This window comes from Pristiophorus japonicus, chromosome 21 (genome assembly GCF_044704955.1).
Source record: "Pristiophorus japonicus isolate sPriJap1 chromosome 21, sPriJap1.hap1, whole genome shotgun sequence".
Classification (NCBI taxonomy): domain Eukaryota; kingdom Metazoa; phylum Chordata; class Chondrichthyes; family Pristiophoridae; genus Pristiophorus; species Pristiophorus japonicus.
Genome location: NC_091997.1, coordinates 89,798,437 through 89,815,537, shown reverse-complemented (window position 1 = coordinate 89,815,537; position 17,101 = coordinate 89,798,437). Strand labels below are relative to the sequence as shown.

The 17,101-nt window shown below is 44.1% G+C and overlaps 1 protein-coding gene across 2 annotated transcripts in view; it reads left to right on the top strand.

Moving 5' to 3' along the window:
- vps13c (vacuolar protein sorting 13 homolog C) overlaps nt 1-16,743 on the top strand; it is a 385,292-nt gene extending 368,549 nt beyond the window's left edge. For both annotated transcript variants that reach the window (XM_070865206.1, XM_070865205.1), the window contains 5 exons: nt 57-171; nt 10,513-10,604; nt 12,151-12,271; nt 13,731-13,820; nt 16,402-16,743. In XM_070865206.1, coding sequence (XP_070721307.1) covers nt 57-171; nt 10,513-10,604; nt 12,151-12,271; nt 13,731-13,820; nt 16,402-16,491 — 508 coding nt within the window. In that variant the 3' untranslated portion in view covers nt 16,492-16,743. The remainder of the gene's footprint in view (nt 1-56; nt 172-10,512; nt 10,605-12,150; nt 12,272-13,730; nt 13,821-16,401) is intronic.
- Nucleotides 16,744-17,101: the final 358 nt, after the last annotated feature.

Below are 17,101 nucleotides of genomic sequence, written 5' to 3'. Positions count from 1 at the left end.
TAGCTATATAAGGAAAAAAAGTAACTGTCATTTATTGCAATCCTTGTCTCCACTAGGGTAGCAGAATCAACCGAAGATGTAAATAAACTCCGCCCACCTCGGTGTATCCGTGAGGATGGAATCATTAGGCCGTACGATCGAACTGAATCTGAGGGGTGCCAGTTATTTGAGGTAAAATCTGCTGCTGCTGTTTAGAAACCAGAAACCAGAAACAGTAATCTAAATCCCGTGTCGATCTGTAACATCCAAAGCCGTGTTGCTGCAAACAAAAGAGCGTTAGTTTCACAAGTTGTGCTGTCAACAAACGTTGGCATTGGAAATGAAGGAAGGGAACCCACTGCCGGAATTTAAGCAGCATTCACTATTTGATATTGAAAACCGCTCGAGCATTACTCTCGGGATAAAGTTCCAATTGTTTTCAACAAATATATGAAATAATAAGTGATACCTCCCCATTTCCATTGCTCAAGTTAGGCCCCGCCTCCGCCCACCCACACCTGGTCTTCACCCACTGAGCCCCGTCTTGCTCTCTGCCTTCTGTTTTACAACACTGCAGCTCAGTTTTGTTGCATGGCTTGGCGTTGAAACACTGTTTTTAGATGCAATCAATATTTTCCCCCTTCAAGTCCAAACCTTTTCATAGTGGTTCTGCTGCATGCACATCACCAAGTTGCAACCATGACAACGATATGTTAATCTATCCATCATACATTGACTTAACGGATGCATTTATTTGTACTGCCAAAATGGCCAACATACTTCTGATTGGTCCTCTTGGAGGATAGGCCACACCCTGAAGTTTCACTGGAATGTGTCACTGGAACCACCCATCCCAAGGTCTCACTGACTTTGCAAATTGTAACTCGATCCACTTTGACTTCCTGAAGTAGCAGAGGACAGAGCTCCCCAGAAGACAGCAAGGGCCAGCCGAAGTGCCTTACCCCAGACCAAGTACATCCCTCCCCCAGACCAAGTACATCGCTCCCCCAGCCGAAGTGCCTTACCCCAGTCCAAGTGCATCCCTCCCCCAGCCAAAGTGCCTTACCCCAGTCCATCTCTTTCTCCACCCCCCCCCTCCCCCCACAATAGATGGGGCATTGAATACGGATTGTTAACAGGTTTATCTCTCTCACTCTCTCTTTCCCCCCCCAGCCTCTCTCACTCTCTCTCCCCCCAGCCTCTCTCGCTATCGGGCACAGGACCGCAGGCCGCTCTCGGGCCCACACCCGAGGGAACGAGTCAGGGCCAAGCGAGTTTGGGCCCGAGGGAATCAGCAGATTCTCGGGCCTCGGGTCCTGCTTCATGGCACCACGTGGAGGGAATGATTCAGGGCCCGGAGGGGGAAGGAGCTTGGCGGGGCAGGGTTTGTCGCCTGTCAGTGAAAAAAGTACAGTACGGGCAGGGGGTGGGCGGGGCTGGACGGACGCCTATCTGTCAAAAGTGTAGTACAAATATTTACTTCGTAACTTAACTTGCTCCTACTGAGTGTTGGCTTCGGTACATCTCACTCATGACACAATTGATGGAATTTGTGGGCCTCTGGGATAAGCCGATGGTGTACATATTGCTGATTCATCGTTACAACAAAACCCCAATGACAAGTTTATATATTTTTATAAAAATCTTTCTTGCCTCGGAGTGGTGACACTGCTTGACTATGATCTATTTTGGTTCCTTGATTTGTAACTTTTGTATATTTCTCAGAATTAAGACAGGTTGCATAAATTTGATTTGCATTCCGCTGAATGTAGTTGAGTGGTGATGTGATTGAGAACTTTCAAATGATGATTGGATAGGGTAGATACAGGTAAACTACTTTCTCTGGTTGGGAAGCACAAGGGGGTCATAATCTTAGAATTAGAGCTAGACCATTCAGGAGTGAAATCGGGAAACACTTTCTCACACAAACAGTAGTGGAAATCTGGAATTCTCTCCCCAAAAAGGCTGTGGCTGCTGGGGGCGGGGGGGGGGGTCAATTGAAAATGTGAAGAATGGGATTGCTCGATTTTTGTTAGGTAAGGGCATCAACAGATATGGAGCAAAGGTGCGTCAATGGTGTTGAAGTACAAATTAGGCATGATCCAATTTAAAGGCACAATCGGCTGAAGGGACTGAACGGCGTCCTCCGGTTCCTGTGTGTTCTGTTTGCTTTGCCAATGTATTCTGTTTGCTTTGATTGCTGCTGTGCGATTGTGTGAACATGGTCAGTGCTGAGTCTCGAGTTACCATAAGTACGTGCCCCACTTTGTTTCCTTCATGTGCATGACCTTCTGCTTATCTGTATTGAACTTCCATCTGCCATAGCTCCACTCGCTTGCAGATATTGCTTAGCTCTCGCGCTCTCGACCCTCGGCTCCTTTGTTAGACTTTACTCGCACCTGATCTCCCAGTTTGCTATTGTCTGCGAACTTACATTGTGTTTCTGAACCCAGGTCCTTTTATATAAATCGGAAACGGTCAGAGCCCTGCCACTGATCTTTGGACCACTCCACTCCACTCGTCCTCCAGCTCCCTATCACGCCCCTAACTAGCACCAACTGCTTCCTCTCGGCCAGCTCCTCGACCACCTTCAAGTTTTACTTAAGGTGCGCAGTATCCTCAATTCCATTATTTTGCCAGTTACTGATGTAAGACGAATGGGTCTGTATTTCGTGGTGTTTTGTTGCCTTTTGTGAATGTCAGCACCACATTGGCATTTTTGAAACTCGATGGAACCTCCCCTGCATTTATTGGCTCCATCAAAGTGTCTTCAAGGTCTGTATAGACTTTGGCCCTCATCTCACTTCGTGCTCCCCATACATGGGGACTTGCTGGTATTGAGTCCTTTTAAGCCTGCCTTAAGATGTCAATGCAAGTGATATGCAAGGCATTGTTGAGTTGTGGAGCCTCCTATGTTGGTATCATCTCTGGTGAATACTGGCAGACCTTGGATAGAATGGTCAGAGTGGGAATGGAGGCAGAGTATAATTGGCAAATCGCAGAGATTAGGATCACACTCGTGGACAAAATGAAATCGTTCAGGTAATCTGATTGTCCAATTTGTGTCTGGTCTCCCCAGTGTTGAAGGGACTGTACCATGAGCAGTATACAGTATCATAGGCAGTCCCTCGAAGCGAGGATGACTTGCTTCCACGCTAAAAAGGGATGAGTTCACAGGTGTTTCAATGAAGGACCTGATATTCTCGGTCCCAAACTGTATATTGAAGGGTGGAAGATGCCTGTGTGTGGATTTTTTTTAACGTGGGGTGGCCGTTGCACATCAGCCACCACACGGGCTTGACAGAGCGAGGTCTTGGTCCAGTGGCAAGGGTTAACCAGGACGACTGGAGACCAGCTCTGCTGTACGGACCTAGTGCACACACATATATAGCGGCAGGAAATGATCTAGTAGATTCAGAGGCTGGTGGAATGGAAGGTTGCAATTACCAGATCATCATTCCACCAATGACACGATCCCACTATTGACCACATCGTCTACTCTCTAATTTCTAGAGGGACCATTCCATCATGGGGCCCTTGTTCATCCTTCTATATTCCTGACTGCTAACCTCCTTTGGCCTCACACTTTCCTGTGCAACGTTGAACCTTCTGCAATTGCCTCTTCCCATCATTGTTACAAGCTCCAAACACTACTTCAATGCTACATGTGCATCCTTCAGTCCACTGTAAGGTGTTGCTGCTCATTGCATTCTGCACCCAAAGAGTAAATCAATCCGCCTCTTCTCAAATGTTGCAAACCTTTTGTCATTTTTTTTTTCCAGCTTTCTCTTTATTTCATGTTTTAATTTTCCTCCTTTAGCACTGCAAAACTGTTAACTGGAAAAAGCATTTGACTCGTCTATCTTTTAATATGGCAAGATTCTAACTTTTTTCTTTTCTCTTTTGAATCATGCAGCAAGATATGGAATGAGATATTTTAAATCCTTTTGCTTGTTCTAGCTTTTTACGATCTATGCTTTTTCTTAACCTGTTCATTAATGTCTCGGCACCAAATGTAAATATATTTAAATTTGTAATATATAAATTTCTTATCTCCGTCATACAAGCTGCGGTAAATAAGGGATAGGTGAACAATTGTATCTTGAACTGGTTTGTACATTGGATAAACCCGTATCCATCAAATTAATCTGTCGTCTCACCAATAAACTTACCAATTCTAAGTGCTTCTGTGACCGTGAAGGAAATATACAGGTTCTATCTCCCTTATCTGGAACCCTCGGGACCTGGCCTGTTCTGGATAAGGGATTTTTGCGGACGAGGGGTGTTCGCGTTAAATTGGATGGTACACGTACTGAGCAAGGGGATATCGGGGCTGGGAGTGCAGCAGAGAGATCATGGGAGGGGGAGCGGTGGATCGTGGGGTCAGGCCAGCGATTGCGGGAGTTGGCAACAAGAAAGGACTTCAATTTGTTCATGTTGGAGTTCTGCGCATGCGCCACCCGGTGACCGGGAATGGTTCTGGACGAGGGAGCTCTGGATAAGGGAATTCTGGATAAGGGAGGTTCAACCTGTACCATGAAACTCCTGTAGCCTTGTTCAAGTATCTTTTAGCTGATTCTTTTTTCTATATTTAGTATGAATAGTGAGTACTTTGATTTAAAATGAAAAGAGATTGCGTTTTGAAGTCTGATTTTTGTGATTCCTGAATGTAATTTTATAATTTGCCTTCTGATGTGTTGAATTTCAGTTTAATTAATTATGAAATGTTCTTTTAATAGTCTGACACTCGAATGTGTCTGATAGACTAATGTTTACATGATCTGAAATATTTTAAAATGACAAAATTATAGATGGCTAACCTTGTGTCACCTGTGCTTTTTGCCTTATAAATTTGTTAATTTGCAGAGGTGTATATTTGAGTAAAAGAGAAAAACTCTAGGTAGAGTAGAAGGACATGTATTTTTACTAACGTATGTTCCTGCTACAAGAAATAGTTTTAACTTCACCATTAAAACGCACATTTCTGTCCACATTTTGATGTATTGGTTCTCCTTTATTTCTTCTTGCTTTTCAAAATCTGATTATTAAAAATACAATGCGATGAATGGAACCTACAGTGTATTTTTGAAAAAAGAGCAGTAATTAGATGACCCTGTCTTAATTTCATACTTTCCACAAAGTGAGACCACAATTCCTGTTATGATGTCAATGCGGAAATTAAAACAAACACTGCATGTCAACAACAAAATCTGCTCATTTAAATGCAGAATTGCATAAGTGCCTAGGGTATTCCTTATTCCTTGTAAGCTTCATGGTTTTTTAATGTAGCCTTCAGTTTGGGAGTTCAGTGATACGCAAGGAGGGTTTTGGGATGGGACGATGGGTTTTTGCGGTGTGAGGCGTAAGTGATGTTTTTTCTGTGAAAAGTTAATTGGTTAGCTGAATTTAGCGAGGTTAAGCAGGGGAGCATCACCATGTTTACTTCAATGATCACCAGCCAGAGTGAAAACCTTTTTGGATGTTTTTTTTGTCTCAACTTTTTTGTCCCATAATACTCCTGTGAAGCGCCTTGGGACGCTTCACTACGTTAAAGGCGCTATATAAATACAAGTTGTTTGTGCCCATGGAGATTATCTAACCAAACTTTATCTCCAGACACTGCATTATTCTATTCTCACTTTTACTTTTCACACCATGTTCTGCAAAAGTTTTTTTTTTAAGAACCGAGATCTCGAGTGTTCTTGTCATTGTTCCATAAGGTCTATTCCCAGTGAGCAGGTGGAAATCCTTTTATCAACCCTGCCAGATTCTAATGGCTGCACATAATATTTTTGATACCTCATCTGACCCAGACTTGAACCGCTGGTGTGCCTTTATTACACTGGACTCTGTTATACTGGCTGCACACAGTTGCTGCATCTTGCACTAAAACTCACTTTTTAGTGTGAATTTATTGTGCACATGTACATTATATAGGATTACATAGGACATAAAAACATAAGAAATAGGAGCAGGAGTAGGGCATTTGGCCCCTTGAGCCTGCTCCGCCATTCAGTAAGATCATGGCTGATCTGATCTTGGCCTCAACTCCATTTCCCTGCCCGTTCCCCATAACCCTTGACTCCTTTATCATTCAAAATCTGTATCTCTCCACCTTAAATATATTCAATGACCCAGCCTCCACAGCTCTCTGGGGCAGAGAATTCCACAGATTTATAACCCTCTGAGAAGAAATTCCTCCTCACTTCCGTTTTAAATGGGCAACCCCTTATTCTGAAACTATGCCCCCTAGTTCTAGATTCCCCCATGAGGGGAAGCATCCTCTCTGCATCTACTCTGTCAAGCCCCCTCAGAATCTTATGACACAGAAACAGGCCATTCGGCCCAACCAGTCCATGCCGGCATTTATGCTCCACTCGAGCCTCCTCCCGTCTTACCTCATCTAACTCTATCAACATAACCCTCTATTCCCCTCTCCCCCATAAGCTTGTCTAGCCTCACCTTAAATGCATCGACACTATTCACTTTAACTACTCCCTGTGGTAATGAGTTCCACATTCTCACCACTCTCTGGGTAACAAAGTTTCTTCTGAGTTCCCCAGTGATGAGTTGAGCTTTGGAGAAATCGCTGCATCCAGTACATGCAAACAGCGAGATTCTTGAGGCCATATTCAATAAGATTTCTTCCCGTTAGCCGAGAGTCGCTGTCATGTATCTTGGGCCCACTTGCTTCACTAATCTGTGGAAGGGAAGGGGAAGGGGGTCCGAGTTGCAGAAGTAAGCAGCTCAATCGGCCAGGCTCCGCTGCCTTGTGAAAAATGGTGCTCCCTTCTGTGGCTGTGACTTTTATGTTTGTGTTGTGTTGTTAAATCTGTTTCCTCTCTCAGCTGATGTGTCTCTTTGTTGCGGTGATATCTTCATCGGACTCTCAACCGCAGCGGTGTCCCCGAGCTGAGCTGAACCAGTAATCCTCTCCATCACAAAGACCACCCACTTCTACCTCTTAACATCGCCCGCCTCGGCCCTGCCTTGGCCCATCCGCTGCTGGAACCCTCATCCATGCTATTGCCACCTCCAGACTCGACTATTCCAATGCTCTCCTGACCAGCCTCCTATCCTCCCTTTTGCCTAAATTGAGCTGATCTAAAACGGGGGCCATATCCAATCCTGCACCCAGTCCCATTCACCCATCATCCAGGTCCTTATCCACATGGTTCCTGGTCCTACAACATCACTAATTCAAAATTATCTTTCTCGCTTTCAAATCCCTTCAGGGCCACCCCCTTCCCTATCTCTCTAATCTTATATAGCCCTACAACTCTTTCCCCCCAGATCTTTGGCCTGATTTTCATCACTCCTTCAGCTGCCTGAGCCCTAAGCTCACCCTCCCCAAACCACTCTGCTCCACTACCTCTCTCCTCCTGTAAGATGCACCTTAAAACTTCCCCCTTTGACCAAGCATTTGGCTCGGTGTCAGGTTTAGTGTTTATATCCTCGTGAAGCGCTTTTGGGTGTTTTTTTAACTACATTAAAGGTGCTATATCAATGCCAGTTGTGTGTGTGTCCCTCCCTCCTGTTGTTCCACCATTTGTGCTTCCACCTTCAAGGCTGCGAGCTCCAGAATTCCCTGCCTGGTCCCCTCCACCTTTCCACTTACCTCACTTCCTTTAAGACCCTCCTTAAAGCTCACCTTTGCGACCAAGTATTTGGTCAGCCTGCCTAATGGTCACCTCTTCGGTCCTGACATCTAATTTTGTCTCATCGCTCTTGTGTGAAGTGCCTTGGGACATTAAAAATATAAATGCCTGCTGTTGTCTCTGTCGCTCTCTCTCTGTCTGGAACTCGAGGTTTGTGTGTTTTTGTCTGTGTTCATTCATGTCTGACTGCTCTGTCCTGGTTTCTTTCACTGTCTCCTATTTCCCAGTTTTTGTCATGCCATGGAAAGGTGGAGTTACACACCATGCATAACGATGACGGCAGAGGCGGAGTATCTGGGCTAATTTTCTATCCCATTCATAACTTGAGCAGTTTGTGTGCGTGATTCCATCCTGTTCGATATAGTTCCCTGTGAGGCAACCTATTGCTGGGATAAGACCCTACAATTCTTACAAACCTGAGTTCTGCCCCTCTGACTCCCAGACTCTACTGACACCTTCCTGGTCTCTCTCTCGCCAATTGTTTAAAGAAAGAAAGTCTTGCATTTATATAACGCCTTTCACGATCACCAGACGTCTCACAAAGCCCTTTACAGCCAATGAAGTACTTGTTGGGGTGTGCTCACTGTTGTAATGTGGTAAACACGGCAGCAAACTCCCACAAACAGCAATGTGATAATGCCCAGATAATTTGTTTTTGCTATGTTGATTGAGGGGTAAATATTGGCCAGGACACCAGGGAGAAAGCCCCTGTTCTTCAAAATAGTGCAGTGGGATTTTTTACATCCACCTGAGAGGGCAGGCAGGGCCTCGGTTTAATGTCTCATCCACCAGTGCAGCACTCCCTCAGCACTGCACTGGAGTGTCAGCCTAGATTTATGTGCTCAAGTCCCTGGAGTGGGGCTTGAACCCACAACCTTCTGACTCGGAGACGAGAGTGCTGCCCACTGAGCCACCGCTGACACGACAATGTGTCAGTTTAGTGTGAAACAGACTCGGCAAATTAAATTGCTTGGCCAAAGATGGAAATCAAATTTCCCCTTCTCTGTGGAGTTACCCCATAAGGAGCTGCAGCTTCCCAGAGAGGGAAATTTGATTTGACCTCACATGCTGACTGTTCCATGTGCTTCTGCCCAATTGGAAAGCAACAGACTGATGACCAGAGGAACCCAGGCAGGAGACAGAGGCTTGAAGGATCTGGCAGAGGATCTCCCAACATTTAATATTCTTCAATTCTGCTACAACCAAAATTGACTCTCTCATTGCTTTCGGGCTACACTTGTATGATATTACAGGTTTATATTATCCTGTCTGTTAAAGGAAAATAAAAAGAAATGAGGCTGAATATTTAAGGTAAAATCAAACCCTTTGAGTGCTGTGCATACCCTTTGCAGCTTTCAAAATACACGTTCTGGTCATGAAATCTCCTAAATCTAACTTGTGAAATTTAAATTTGCCATCGGACCACAAAAAGCGGAAAATGTTGACGTATGAGAACACTACTTTTTATTTAAATTCTGGCATAGACTCTGGGCAGAATTGAATGGGGAGCACGTGGCCATATTTAAATGAAGTTTAAAGTAAATGACTGATCCAGATTGTAATCTACCTTTAATTTGACGTGTGGGAGCTTGCTGTGCGCAAATTGGCTGCCGCGTTTCCTACATTACAACAGTGACTACACTTCAAAAGTATTTCATTGGCTGTAAAGCGCTTTAGGAAGTCCTGAGGTTGTGAAAGGTGCTATATAAATGCAAGTTACTTTTTCTTTTGATATGATTTCCTCTCTTTAGTGTTTTATATATTGGTGGGAGAAATATTACAATTGGGTGTCTCTCAAAATGGAAGCACTGCTTGTTTGCACATCCTTTTGTGTAAAAATGTCAGTCGAGCTCAGAACTGGTAAAGAGGCCCTTCTGAGGGGTTTATTTTAGTGGCTAATTTTTGTTTCAATGCACATTTAAATCCTTGCATGTTCTATTTTGGGACAGAGCAGATTTGAGGAACAGGAGTGAAAGATTTTGAAAATACCGTATATAGAAACACAAATTTACAGCGCGGAAGGAGGCCATTTTGGCCCATCGTGTCCGCGCCGGTCGACAAAGAGCCGCACGGCCCTCGGTCAGCAGCCCTGAAAGTTACATATAAACCAATGAACAATGAACCAGTCCGCCCCACACAACTGCGACATGCTTTATACTGAAACATTCTACATTCTACATTCTACATTCCACCCCAACTAGGCGATCAAAACTAGTCCAGGAGATCACCCTGGCAGGATTCGATACCCTGCAGTACGTACCAATATATCTGCGCCGTCCAACAAGAAGTTATCCAGTCTAATCCCACTTACCAGCTCTAGGTCTGTAACCCTGCAGGCTACAGCACTTCAAGTACCCATCCAAGCACCTTTTAAATGTGGTGAGGGTTTTTGCATCCACTACCCTTCCAGGCAGAGAGTTCCAAACCCCCACAACCCTCTGCGTGAAGGTGCATTCTACAGATTTGTGCCAATTGTGTTCTGAACTAGTTAGCAGATAAAATCAATTTGAGATATGAGCCTCAGTATTTTATCCCTCCCCAGTCTACACACGGCGGCGCCTCCTCACGCTGAACATGTCCAACAGCAGGACCTGGTGGCGATGCAGTCCCTGCCACTATTACGTGGCTTTGATGGGTTGATGCACTGCACCAAACTGCTGCAACTGAATGATTAGCCAATGTTTTCAAACAACAGCACATCCAACAATGGTTCTTTTGGTCAAGCCGCCAGCAGCCAGAGCTAAGACAGTAACCATTCTGCTGGAGGTTTGGTGATTACCCATGGTGGGATTGAGCAAGCATAACGCGTTCAAATTCTATTCTTTGATTAAACATCGCTGGAAAAAATAACAGTTGCAGTTTAATTTTATTGCAGAAATTGGAGATTCAGAAGTATGAAGGAGAGAACTACCGTATTCATTGTCCTTTGTATGGAAAGAAAAAGGCCAATCTGCTCATCACAAACAGGTACATGAAATACCTTCCAGCTCTTGGCAATTTTACTGAATCTCTTCAAAAAATGCACGACTCTCAAACATAACTTTTATATCTCAATCGTTCTTCTCTAATATGGTGGTGTGCACATGTAACCTCATTATCATAGGCAGTCCCTCGGAATCGAGGAGGACTTGCTTTCACTCCCAAAATGAGGTCTCTAGTGGCTGAACAGTCCGATACAAGAGCCACAGACCATGTTACAGGTGGGACCGACATTCGTCGGGGGAAGGGGTCGGTGGGGCTGGTTTGCCGTGCGATCCTTCCGCTGCCTGCGCTTGGCCTCTTCATGCTCTTTGCACCGAGACTCAAAGAGCTCAACGCCCTCCCGGGTGGACTTTCTCCACCTCGGGCGGTCTTCGGCCAGGGTCTCCCAGGTGTCAGTGGCGATATCGCACTTTACCAGGGAGGCTTTGAGGGTGACCCTATAACGTTTCCGCTGTCCTCGTTTGGCTCGTTTACCACGAAGGAGCTCCGCATAAAGCATTTGCTTAGGGAGTCTCGTATCTGGCATGCGAACTATGTGGCCTGCCCAGCTGATCGAGTGTGATCAGTGCTTCAATACTGGGGATGTTGGCCTGGTCGAGGACACTGATGTTGGTGCGCCTGTCCTCCCAGGGGATTTGCAGGATCTTGCGGAGACATCGTTGGTGATATATCTCCAGCGACTTGAGGTGTCTTGTTTACATCGTCCATGCCTCAGATCCATACAGGAGGGGTGGGTATTACTACAGCCCTGTAGACCATGAGTTTGGTGGTAGATTTGACATGTAACAGCTACTACATAGAATGTATAGCACCGAAACAAGCCATTCGGTCCAACTGGTCCATGCCGGCCGCTGTTTATGGCCTGTTTCAGTTCTAGCTTTGAGGAGCCAGTCACAGGAGAGTGAATGGGCAGCCAGGCTGTGAAGGCAGGGTGCAGGAAGTAATACCGCATTATCGCTTTAGTGTACTCGTCGGCAGCAGAGAGGCACAAACTACTGAAGTTCAGTCACTAAATATGCAGAAATCCCAAAGATATCAGTCTCGAGGCCAGGCTGAGGGATCTTTGCTGAGGGAGCGGTTCAGAAAGTGCGCACAGGACCCGGGAGAAGGGATGCCCCTACAGTTTGAGTCCAAATAAATCGGGATGGGTGAATTTATTGGTAAGTTTTTTTAAAAAATCAATCATTTCTAGTGTTTATTATGATGTAAAATTGAAAAATATTGCAAACAATCTGGTTGGTCTTCTGGTGATTGCCAGTTCTGCATAGGTAGCTTTGCAATGAATGGTAATTTTTATAAGGATATTTGGCGACATCTTTGTTTAAATTATCTATTTTAATCGAGAAGCGCAACTAAGGCCATCAGTTTTGGAAGGTTTCCCATGCTACGCGTTCAACCCAAGTGTGCACCCATTTAATGATTTTGATTATTAGTTTACTATTGACTGGTGTATGGAAATGAAACGTTTTTTAATCCTGCACTGTACGCACAAATTGATCTCTCTTTTGTTTTCGTATTTGGTCCTTTTTAGGAGGGTGGTGTGCTTGTCTGATGAGATTCTAGGCCACCTTGGTAGCGACTGGAATTATTCCTTTGAAGAATTTCTTCACCCACCAGTTTTAGAAGGCTGTGTGCTGAACCTGTATATTAAGGTACTCCAACTGCACCTGGGCATTGACGGTTTCCTAAAGTTTGATGAAAGTGTGAATTAACATCCCATGCAAGAGTGCACTTTGCTCACTGAGAAGCACGAAATGGATTTTTAATTACTATAATAATTAAAGGACATTATCTTGCAATATAAAGCAAGCTACGTATTACTCTCCAGTCCAGTATCTCACAATCACAACTGTTCCTGCACTTCCTTGTGAATTGATGTGTCGTTGGCAGCTTTCACCATAAACAGAGAAACCTTTAGTGTTGCCTCTACTGTCAGAGCGCCACGAGCACACAGCAGAATGTAAACCCGGTTTGGCTGTTTGTGGTTTATCACAGTAGTAGTTACAGAAATAATCGGTGCCTAGAATTTGCTCAATATTTACCCACTCTTGACTTTACAAAAATTTTACAGCCGATGACTCCTCAGTGCAATATCAGAGTCGCAGATGTGTGGAGCTCCCAGCATAGTTTTATTACTGGTCACAATGTGGATTGTAAAACAAACTAAACAAATTCAACATCTTGCAACATTAAACATTGTTGGGTAGGAATTGGAGAATGTGGGAGGGACAAAACTCAACCAGGTCAGTGTGGGCAATTCCAATAGCCAGCATGTATTGTTGTATGGAGATAGGGACGGTCTCGCCGAGTTTCTCTCACCTGCCCCCTAATGGCTGGTTTTAGAGCAGCAGTATAGAAACATAGAAAATAGGTGCAGGAGTAGGCCATTCAGCCCTTTGAGCCTGCACCACCATTCAATATGATCATGGCTGATCATGCAACTTCAGTACCCCATTTCCTGCTTTCTCTCCATACCCCTTGATCCCTTTAGTCGTAAGGGCCACATCTACCTCCCTTTTGAATATATCTAACAAACCGGCCTCAACAACTTTGTGGTAGAGAATTCCACAGGTTCACAATTCTCTGAGTGAAGAAGTTTCTCCTCATCTTGGTCCTAAATGGCTTACTCCTTATCCTTAGACTGTGACCCCTGGTTCTGGACTTCCCCAACATCGGGAGCATTCTTCCTGCATCTAACCTGTCCAATCCCGTCAGAATTTTATATGTTTCTATGAGATCCCCTCTCATTCTTCTAAACTCCAGTGACTATAAGCCTAGTCGATCCAGTCTTTCTTCATATGTCAGTTCTGCCATCCTGGGAATCAGTCTGGTGAACCTTCACTGTACTCCCTCAATAGCAAGAATGTCCTTCCTCAGATTAGGAGACCAAAACTGTATAAAAGGCCTGGGATCTGCTATTGGCTGGCCGGGGGGGTGGGGGTGCTCACCAGCAGGTATGGGGTGGGGGGGTCGTGTAGTTGCACTTTATTTAAAATAAAGTTTAGAAATATTGTTCACAGCAGCGTGCCTGGAGAATGATTAAACTAAAGTGAAAGCCAAAGAGACATTGACTTGAGCATCGAAAAGGTGACGTGTTGTTTTTTTTTACAGGATCAGTCAATAATAGGTTTTTCGAGCCCAAAAGCTGGGTCTGAAGGTTTTGTGAGAAAAGTGACTCTTCAGAATGAGGATATGGCTAAGGTAAATATTTTTGACTAAAGAAGAATGGGACATTTTAAGCTAGCATGAATTTTTGGTGGGACATTTCTTTATTAAAAATTGTATGTGCGTACTTCCTGTCCACACAATCTTACTTTTCCTGTTGTCATGTTTTTATTACATTTTGTCTTGGGGATTTATAACAAAAAAAAAGCCATGTCCACATTGAAACTGGAAACGGCCTGTGTTGTAATGCCACCCTCCCACCAGTGCTGGCACTGTAGTGTCTCGGTTTTGCGTCTCCCAGCTCCTCCACCTGCACTGTAGATCAACATCTGGGTTCCTGCAAATTCATTCTCTGCATCCCAAGTTTTTCTGTTTAACTAAAAATAACAGTTCCGACAGTTTTTCCTGTTTCTCTGTCGTTGTGACGAGGTATGAAAGAAGCCATGAACTAATCTTAAATGAAGTAACAGTATCTGCATGGTTCCAATGATTGAGCTACAGAATAGATTGCCTTATGGTACAGCAATATCTGACTCCACTGAGGCATTATATCGCTTCCTGATTTAGCAGAGTTCACATCATCATAGTTACAGCGCAGAAAGCCATTCAGCCCGTCGAGGCTATGCTGCTACTGCTAGTTTTTCCAATTGGGTGTCCTTTTAGCCCTTATATTATTTTCCAAATACTTATTCAGTTCCCTTTTGCGATGATGTTAGTCTCTGCCTCAATGGCCACTTCTTGTAAAAAAAAAAAAAAATACACAATGATCTTCAGTTTTCAGGGGATGATGAGAAATTTTTCCTCCATTGTTCCAGATTTGCCAACCAGTAGAACTGATCTTTCGCTGTTTACCCTCTCAAAGCCTTCCATATCTCTATTGGCTTTCTGATTTCCAGTGGAGAAAGCCTTGCTTAACTGTAGCCCTTCATTTGTGGTTTGATTCTAGTGCCATTTTGATGCACTGTTTTCTTGACACTGGTATCCTTCTGATTCAAGGTGTCCAGATTGCTTGCACTGTGCTAGAGCTGGCCTAACCAATGCACAAATTCAACACCGCCTCCTTTTTCTATTTGGTGCCTCCTAGATCATTTGCTTTTGTTTTTAAATGTCCCTTTGGTACCTGCACTTCTGCCTTTAAAAGCATCCCCACACCTATATTTCTGTCACTCTTAAGAATTTTACTATTTAAGATACATTTCCTGTCACCGATTTTCTCAAAATATACTACTTGCATTTGCCTATATTGAACTGCATCTGTCGCCTACCTGCCCACTCCATTAACCCAAGTCCTCGTGCCATCTCCTATTGCTGTTAGTTTGGTGGTATCAGCAAACTAACTCCTTTGGGACTGAGGCAAGATGCATTTGGCCAGATCAGGAGCTAGCTAGGCTGAAGGCTCTTTCTGCACTCCTGCTTACTTGCATTCAGTGCAAGTTCTGTACCTTTTTTTGCATTGTGTCCCCCGAGGTGAGTGCCATAGAGGTCCCAAAGAGTTTGATGATGTCGACTTTGTAGTTTCTTTGAGCTTCAGGCTTGTTATATGTGGTAGCAGCTCTGGGTGGTATTTTCCCAAGCATATCTATAATATAATTTTCACGACTGTGATACACCACTGGCAGTGACTGGAAATGACAAGAACACCAATCTATCCGCACTTTTCTTCATTGTTAATTTTGCACCAGACCTTATTTAATTAGATATTTTGGACTTTAAAAATCAGATGTAATTCTTCCATGTCATTTACATAAAAAACATAACATAAGAAATAGGAGCAGGAGTCGGCCACCTGGCCCCTCGAGCCTGCTCCGCCATTCAAGAAGATCATGGCTGATCTGATCTTGGTCTCAACTCCATTTCCCTGCTCCCCATAAGCCTTGACTCCCTTATTGTTCAAAAATCTGTCTTTCTCCACCTTAAATATATTCAATGACCCAGCCTCCACAGCTCTCTGGGGCAGAGAATTCCAAAGGTTCATGACCCTCTGAGAGAAGAAATTCCTCCTCATCTCCGTTTTAAATGGGCGGCCCCTCATTCTGAAGCTATGGCCCCCAGTTCTAGATGCCCCCAGTTCTAGATTCCTCCACCAGTCCTTATGGTGATGCTTGCTCGCACCATGGTGTTGGGAAGGGAATTCCAGGATATTGAGGCAGTGATGGAACCAAGTCAGGATAGTGCGTGACCTGGAGGGGAACTGGGGAGCGATGGTGTTCCCACAAGATTTCTGCTTTGTCCTTCTGGGTGGTGGCGGTCAGAGGGGAGGGAGGTGCCGTTACAATAACCTTGGTGAGTTGCGGCAGTGCATCCTGTGGATTGTACACCGTGTGTCCAGGGTGCGCTGGTGGGAGAGGTGGATATGGAGGTAAAATATTAACAGAAAATCCGGGGAGCGTAACTGTGTGATTGAAAAGAGCATAATTCGAGACCTGCAGAATCATAAATTTCTACCTAAAAATTTGGATGATAATCGATTACATTTAAGCTGAGCCGACATGAATCTTTTCAGCATTGGATAGCAGACCCACTAGCCGTTAAACTTCAGTGACTTTAACCATGCAACGGTGAGGTTGGGGAACCGGATAGTTCAGTGTCTCAGTAACCTTAATCTATTGTGTTCCAGCGGATAATCGGTGCTCTTGAAGAGGCTCAGACAGCAAGGCAGCAGCAAAAGTTGGTGAAATGTAAATCACTGAGGTTTTCTAAGCCCTGACGTTTTGCGCACTGTTTTTGGTCATTGCACCAAATTAATGTTGTTTTTTCTTTTCTATGGAACTGTAATTTGCACTACACTGATGTATTTTCTTACTCGAATGAACTGTGGGTCTTATGAATTCTGTGGTATAAAATACTTTTACTCTGCAAAAAAATAGATGAGCTGGTACTTGTATCTTGTATCTGAATGTTGATAACTTCGGTTAATATCCTGAAGATGCTATTTTTGCACTAAATCGTTCATATATGTGTTAGATAAATTTATGCATAATATAAGAAATTTAAAATAAAATAACCCAGGTTATGTCGAATGTGTTTTTTAATCTGGTCCTTAATACATTCACTATGACAAACTGTTAGGAATAATTACGACTAACCATTCTGCTCCTATTCCGGATGGTGAATTGTACGGTCGAACTTGAACAGCTGTACAATTGCCTCAGAGAATCTTGGACTACCTTTGACAAACGCATTGTTTTAAAGATTCTTTTAAATTCACATTCCGATCAATTCTAGATATAATTAACGGTTTTCTGTGTAGCGTGTCTCACACACACATCCAGCCCAGAGGGTCACACAGCTTGCAGCAAGCAGAATCATCTGTTACA